This window comes from Ptychodera flava, chromosome 6 (genome assembly GCF_041260155.1).
Source record: "Ptychodera flava strain L36383 chromosome 6, AS_Pfla_20210202, whole genome shotgun sequence".
Classification (NCBI taxonomy): Eukaryota; Metazoa; Hemichordata; class Enteropneusta; family Ptychoderidae; genus Ptychodera; species Ptychodera flava.
This window is the reverse complement of record NC_091933.1, coordinates 30,554,372-30,562,353: the sequence shown is the minus strand read 5'-3', so window position 1 is coordinate 30,562,353 and position 7,982 is coordinate 30,554,372. Positions and strand designations below refer to the sequence as shown.

Genomic DNA, 7,982 nt, shown 5'->3' with positions numbered 1-7,982 from the left:
TTTTTCGTGATAAACATTTGACGCTTTCAAGCTGCATTTGGCCTTAATCAATCGTCAAAGATTTTCGTGTAGTTCCAACGCAACATACTCTGATAACTTAGATTTTGTTTAATTTACTAGTCAAAGTCAACAAAAATAGTACACGTACTGCAACGTTTTTTTGAAATCACGAAATAATATCTGGCAAATGTCAATTCAAGCAGCGATAGACCATACCCTGGTAAACAGTCTTGTGTGTTACATTCGGGAACTATTTGTCCATCGTCGGAGCGACCGCCTATGTCTTCATACCATTTCCTTTCGCTGTTACATAAATAGACTGAAATTCTGTATTTCCCAAGGGATCAGTTTCGTAGAAATGTTTGCCCCATGTCTTCGCGCAATGCATCTACTTTATATGTATTTCAGAATTTAGGACACAGTGTAAAAGATAAGGGTATGCAGTAACATGTGTTATATATGGAAAGAAAAATAGTCATCAGGTAGCACAACAATTTATGAGTAACATGAATTTATGAATTTATAATACTATAATTTGTGTCACACACAATCATTCATATATATATATATATATATATATATATATATATATATATATATATATATATATATAAAATATATACATACATACATACATACATACATACATACATACATACATACATACATACATACATACATATCCATAAACATAGTGGCACATACAGGTAGACGTGTTATCGAGAGATGGTATGGGCATTCAAACACTTCGAATATATTTGTTTATTCATTCACGTTACATGATTCGTCAGTCCCGCCATTTGATTATTCAAATGATAAACATGTGAGAAACATGAACAGGTATCGCATTACCAAGGTTATCCAGATCCGATTGTTGACCGCCTGGATTCGTGGAAAAGGTAGACATTCATAGGAAATTGACTGTTGTCGATGTCTTGCTTGGGAAGTATAAATATAAGCGTGAGAAGCGGAGTGAGAAGTTTACTTTAGCCAAGTATAGGAGCAGCGAAAGTATCCTCTGCTTACTTGTTAGCTCGATCTACTTAGAGATGACACCGAGGAACGCTATCAGCTTGTTTGTTTTAGCTTTATGTACAGTGCCAGCAGGTTAGTGCGTCTTTCTCCTCTTTATGATTCCATAGTCACAGTACAGCTTCACCATGGCACGGTTACTCCATACCATGGCCGTAGGTAAAAGACTAACGCTGGGAAACCCAAGCTGGTCTGTAATACAACGTACTCAAAACTCAAATGATGCTTAAACAGATCAGCCCACTGGTTGCGTGTATCTGTTTCAATTAATGTCAGATGATCGGTTCAAACCTCTGTGTGAACCTTCTGATTACGTTCCGAATGTAAACTACCATCTGTCTTTTCTTGCTAGGGTGTAGGCACATATATATGTCCATGGCTCGCCTCATGGGCTACCGCGAGAAGTAATAAGCGTTTATCCAAATAGCGCGACATATTTTAACTGCATTTATTCCTTCCGACCTATTTTAATTCGAACATTAATGGAGCCACTGATATGGGGCGAGTCCAACGCCTACTACTAATACAAGGGATGTACGTTTTGCGTTCAAAGATTTTACCCGCGAAATCGGTTGCATCCCCTACACATCAGGCTTGTACTTCAGACTACAAAAAAATAATCAAAATTATTCCGATTTTCCAGGAAGATCGATAGCTCAACAGGAGGAGACATCAGCATTCAACATTCCTCATTCTAAATATATATTATCTATTTAACGTAGGGGGCTCAAACCATGCCAACCCATACAGCCGCCTGTCGACCGACTTGTTAGATGGCTACGATAAGTTTGCTTTGCCAGTCCTGGACGCATCTGAAGTTTTGACTGTGGAGTTCGGTGTGTGTTTGCACCAGATCGCAGACATGGTAAGTGTAGAAAATGAAGATACGTAGAACAGTTCCATTAAATTGTAAATTCAAACGTTCCCGTTGGTCTCACTTTTCCGGCAGCATCTTAAATATATATCCCAAATACTTCTGCCTTGCGATTTTCATGAACTACATTGCCGTCTATGCGCGTTTTAATCACCCAAAGCACCTTTCTGGTTTACGGACAGTTGAACTATTTGCTCACTGCCGCTCGTCTGTCAAGTTAAATCTGATAAACAGTATTTTTCTCTCTTCTATCTGCCATGTTCACCTCGTTGATATACTGACGGCATTTGTTGAAAATCGGCACGGCAGGTTCGAGTACATGTGCGTCTTTATCTCGTTCGCAACGTTACATTTTCTCCTTCTGTTTTGTTTCTAAACTCTTCGTTTCATTTTCCCCTGTGAACTAATATCCGTTAAGCTTCTTGTGTAAATTTATTTCTTCGGAATCCTTAATTTACAGGACGAAAAGCAGCAACAGTTCACGGTGGCGGCGTTCATTCAACAGGTAAGGCGATTCCCAGCCTCCTTTGACAGTGACAATGATATTTGGCAGCCGGGTAGTATACTGATGTGCAGTGATCACTTTCGCCCCGCTGTCAAAATGTCTCACCACTCCTTTTGTCATCTGGATCCTTCTATCTTTGTGCTGGAGGGACTGGACTATATTCCTCCTTGATCGGTTGGGACAGTGTGAGTGAAAACTATATCGTTCGTCTGAAAGTGAACCTGAACTACTTTCAAGTTGACAACTTCTAGTGGGATTTAAAAATTACGTATTTTACATAGGACATCCGGTTTTTAGAAATTTTATGCACAAAAGTTATCAATAAACTGAATGACAGTGACTTAAATATATCGATGATGAAAATCCTCATATTTTTGTCTATCATGGAAATAGCTTATGACTGCTATTTGGACATAAACCTAAACATTTAGAGTGAAAAATATGCAAGAGAGGCATGCAATAAAAACATCATAGACCAAACACGAGACTATGTACCCTCGAGGAAGGAGACCATTTGCCCCCCCTGACTTCGGGCATATGGTCACCTACCCTCGTGTACATAGTCCCCTGTTTGGGCTTTAATATCTTACTTAACAGATCTTAACAGATCTTCATGGACTTATCGATTCATGAAAAGGGTTCGTGCATTTGTAACCTTTGAATTCCTCACATAATCTAGTCAAGGAGGCTACATCAAAGAACAGTCAGTGTATTTTCATATTGAATCTCTACAGTTTTAAATACATCTGTTCGTAACTCGCAAACCCATTACAAATAATTTCTTGAACTGTTCTTCGCGCAGACGTGGCGTGATCAGTATCTGAGTTGGGATATCCATGACTATGATGGGATTACAGAATTGAGGCTACCAGCTGACAAGGTTTGGCGACCCGATACAGCCGTGTTTAACAAGTAAGAAATTTTTGGTTAGTTTTTTAATCATGCGAGCATCCACATACAACACGATTGGAACTAATTTGGGATAATTGGATCTTCATATTTTTCAAATTTCTCAAAAATGCTAGGTGCCATATAGCTGAATGTTGCAATATTACAAATTACTCATAAAACAAGTGTATAACTTGAAAAGAAAAGCAGATAAGGTTACATTTTTAGATTGAACAGACATTACTTCACCATCCAATTATCCCAAATAGTTCCAATCATGTTTTACATATGAGTACGAATACACACAACGCACTATAGTCATACGCATGTATGTATGTATGTATGTATGTATGTATGTATGTATGTATGTATGTATGTATGTATGTATGTATGTATGTATTTACACTTGAAACGGTTTATTTTTTTCCATTTTCTCATGACTCTGTTACAGTTATTGAATGGTTTCGAGATTAAACTAATCTGTCATTAATTCCGTTTATTTTCTTTGAAAACAGTATGGGTGAAGCGTTCGGTCGTTTGACAGACGACAACAATGTTGTGATCTCATATGACGGCACTGTTGTATGGTTGGCTCCAACCCTGCTACGGAACAGTTGTAAATTCGACACCACGTATGTGCCCTTTGACAAGCAGCGATGTGAACTCCCCTTTGCATCGTGGTCTTACGAAGGAAGGCAACTCGAGTTGGTCAACGCGACAGTGAGGCTTGACAACTATCGAGAACACGGTGAATGGCAACTGGTGGCCGCTGATATAGGTCCATGGGATGCCATCCTGACAAATGAAAAATACGAAATGAAAGGGGCGGTGTTGTCTCTGGCACTGCATCGCCGTCCACAGTTTTGCCTGCTATTCGTGATCGTTCCCTTCATCATGATTGGCGGCATCAGTCTCCTTGTTTTCCTTCTTCCAGCCGAGTCCGGAGAGAAAATATCACTTTGCATCACAAACTTGTTGACTCTTATTCTCTTCTACGTTGAAATATCTCACAAACTTCCAGCGACGTCTGATGGTCAATTCCCACTCTTAGGTAAGCTGAACACGCTCCTAAGCTTGTGCAGCTATGTACTGGCTTTTTTTGGTGATGGCTGTGAACGTTGTTGCAACGACCCGCATGGCTACAAGACTAGTGTCAAATACGCAGACATTATTATGTACATGTGCTGTAGACAGACACGGTCGCACGGGCACTAAGGGAGCGTTCAGTTATTATGGCCGGGGGTGGGCCGGCAAATTCTTCCTGCGCATCAGTCAAAATAAGTGAACCCCCCCTACCCATTGTACCAAAAAATTGATGACCCCCCTTTCAAGATGACAAAAATTTCATGACCCCCCCCCCCCCACATTGCTTGAGTAAAGTTGCACACACAAACACCTCAGGGGTATGGAGTGATAGAATCCCCCAAAAAAGAGCTTAGATTTTTTCAAATGACCTTCCTTACAAACTCAAAAGGTGTTGATGCTCAGATTTCCCCTTCTGACTTGCTATAATTTTGAAATTACCCCTCAAAGGGGTTGGACAGAAATTACTGGTGGAACGCAATATTTTTGCGCAAGCGTGTGTGTACAAAATTTTGATATTTGGATTTAATTAAAAATCAGCTGTTGATATTTTCTCATACATGTATGAGAAATCTATGTAGTACTTTTTCAATGCAAAACTATATCTATGCATTTATAGATATTTGATAATTTACATAAATGTACTTAAATGAAATAGGGTTGTTACAACTGGCATGTGGACAAAAAGTTTGACCTTAGAATTTCACCAAAAATGTTCATCCACTATACATGGGAGTCAATGATAAAATTGTGAATAATTTTTTTTTCCCATGAAAAACTTGGTATACTTGTGCATATACAGACGTTCAATAATTAACATAATTGTACTTGATTAGAATATGATGGTTAAATGTGCATATTATGTGTACAAGAAATCTGATTATGGAATTTCACTGAAAATGTTCATCCACTATACATGGGAGTCTATGAGGAAAGTATGAATAATTTTTTTCCAATACAAAAATAGGTAAACCAATGTATTTATGTACTCTCGATTATTGATATCAATGTACTAGATTAGATTAGGGTGGTAACAAATGGATGTGTTTGCCAGAAATTGGATTTTGGAATTATACCAAAATGTAGATTCACTGTACATGGGAGTCTATGAGGAAAATATGAATAATTTTTTTCCAATACAAAACTATCAAAATCTGTGTATTTAGAGACATTTGATAATTCATTTTAAAGTACTTAATTAGCCTAGGATGGTTAAAGGTTGATATGTGTGCAAGAAATTGGATTTTGGAATTTCACCGAAATGTTGATTCACTATACATTGGAGTCTATGAAAAAACTAAGAATATTTTTTACAATGCTAAACTAAATTAATTTGTGCTTTTATAGGTGTTTGATAATTGATACAAATGTACTTGATTCAAATAGGGTATTTAAAAGTTCAGATGTTGACAACAATTATGATATTGGAATTTCACCTAAAAGTATTATTTAACTTTTCATGGTACTAGTAGTCTCAGTACAGGTAACTGTTAAATAATTTCCCTGACAAAACTTGCTATATCTCTAATATGTAAGTAATAGGAATTGTTCATTGCCCTCAGTTCAGTGAGCTTGATTTACAATAAGACAAGCCTCACAGTTGTCAAGTCAAGATGTTCATGTGACAGATAATTATACTTTTGTTCAGATTTACAGGTGAATAACTGCAGAAAAGGAAATCATGCAACGAATCGTTTTTATCTCCCAGAATATTTATGAACACTGAAACTGCTTTTTGACGGGACGGATACTCATGAAAATTAAGTGACCCCCCCCCCCTGAGCTGTTTGAAAAACACATGACCCCCCCCCCCTTTGCAGTTTTCAAATTTGAGGTGACCCCCCACCCCTGGATTTTGCCGGCCCACCCCCGCCATAATAATAATGACGCTCCCTAAATTTCCCCTGCCTCGCGGTAATTTTACCATCGTCTTGCTTCCTGATCACAAGCCAGTCAAGTTGTCGACAGTGCATCTTCAGACCGTAAAATGACGGTTCAACATCTCACATTTGGTGTGATCGCATCTTGTGCAAGTTGGCCGCGGATTTGAAAGAAAAAAGTCGTTCAGATTTGATAAACTGTCACTTTTTGGCCTAAAGTATCACTGTCGACCATTTATTTGGCATAGATGGCATCTGTTATGATCAGGAAGCATAGGGTAAACTACGTTAAACTTTCCACGATGTAATGGAACTTGGAAGATTCGCTGTCCGTGCGACTGTGTCTGTGCAGAGCAAATCTGCTATGCTAAATGTCCGCGTCACAGAATGAATCTGTACGCAAATATACATGTGATCTAGTAAAACCAAAAAGACACGGACGAAAATACGTTTTTGGTGCGCTTTTTCCAGTATCACGACATCAAAGTGCATACAATGTAATAATAGCCTTCTCATTTTGACCTAAACAAACAAACAAACAAACAAACAAACAAACAAAACAAAAAATACAAAACATGTCGAATTCTTCATAGTTGACATAAAACGTTAGACTGTGCTTGGCAATTATGCAGGCCTGAGCTGCATTGAAATACTTTATATGATTTACATTTGCATGGTCTAATATTTTCGCGTTTATCTTCCTTTTACCAGGGTCATTCCACTTTGTGTTTATATGCCTAATATCTGCGTCCTGCGTCCTTACCATCCTGGTGTTGAATATCTACCATCGTACAAACAGCCAGCGTCCAATCCCAGTGTGTGTCCGTCGTCTGTTCTTCGGCCGCTGGGGCTTGCAAAACTTCGTGTGGTACGTGCCGGGCAGGCGAGAGGAGGACAGTTACAGGGAATACCTGCGGCAGGCCAGCAGTGGCCCGGCATGGCCCCCGGAAACGGAGCGTCAGAGCATCGTCATGGGCAACTCGCTGCTGTCCTCGTCGGACGGTGCAGCCCAGCTGCTGTCGAGAAAGCGATACGAGGAAAGTGACAGGCTGAGCCAGGGACTAAGCGATATACAGATGGACATTTCGCAGGCCCTGTGTCGACTTCAACGCATCGAGAGTCGCCTGATGCTCGGTGAAAATCCGCGCCGATTCGTGACCGAGAACTCTCTTCCGCCTTGCAGCGATTGGCAGAAAGTTTCCGTCATGCTTGACCAGCTGTTTTTCATAATTCTGTTCACACTTGCGTCCTTGACATGCCTAGTGTTTGGACTGTTGATAAAATGTTCGTGAGGTGAAGGAATCTGCCATCCAATGCCGAGAAGCAATGGAAGCAGTATGCCTGCATTCTAGTTTACTGAGCCTCGGTCTGCAAGCACCTGTGGATTTTTTGCCTTCCAAGGCGGGATTCCGAACGGACCATTAGTTGACAGAAAGATGATCAGTACAACTCAGGGAATGTTTTTTTACGTTTAAAATATTTTAGAGTTTTTCGTCAGTTTTTTAGCGTTGACATAGATTGTATCATTTGTAATTTCACTCTTCAGTTGCTTGTCATGTTAATATTTTTTACAAAGAAAAAAAAAACAGAAAAAGAAGCGAAAGGCTGCAGGACATTTACAGCAATTTTTACTTTGAAGATTTTTTTCCAGTTTGACTATCCCTTCCCTCGATGTAATATTCGATCACTGATGGACTTGTCAAATTCTAAAGGTACGAAT

General features: G+C 39.3%; 1 protein-coding gene across 1 annotated transcript; it reads left to right on the top strand.

The window, feature by feature from the left end:
• Positions 1-888: 888 nt before the first annotated feature.
• Positions 889-7,834, top strand: LOC139135453 (neuronal acetylcholine receptor subunit alpha-10-like). The gene is made up of 6 exons (XM_070702840.1): positions 889-1,107; positions 1,755-1,897; positions 2,367-2,411; positions 3,214-3,323; positions 3,815-4,350; positions 6,974-7,834. The coding sequence occupies exons 1-6, from the start codon at positions 1,050-1,052 to the stop codon at positions 7,552-7,554; spliced, it is 1,473 nt and encodes a 490-aa protein (XP_070558941.1). The 5' UTR covers positions 889-1,049; the 3' UTR covers positions 7,555-7,834.
• Positions 7,835-7,982: the final 148 nt, after the last annotated feature.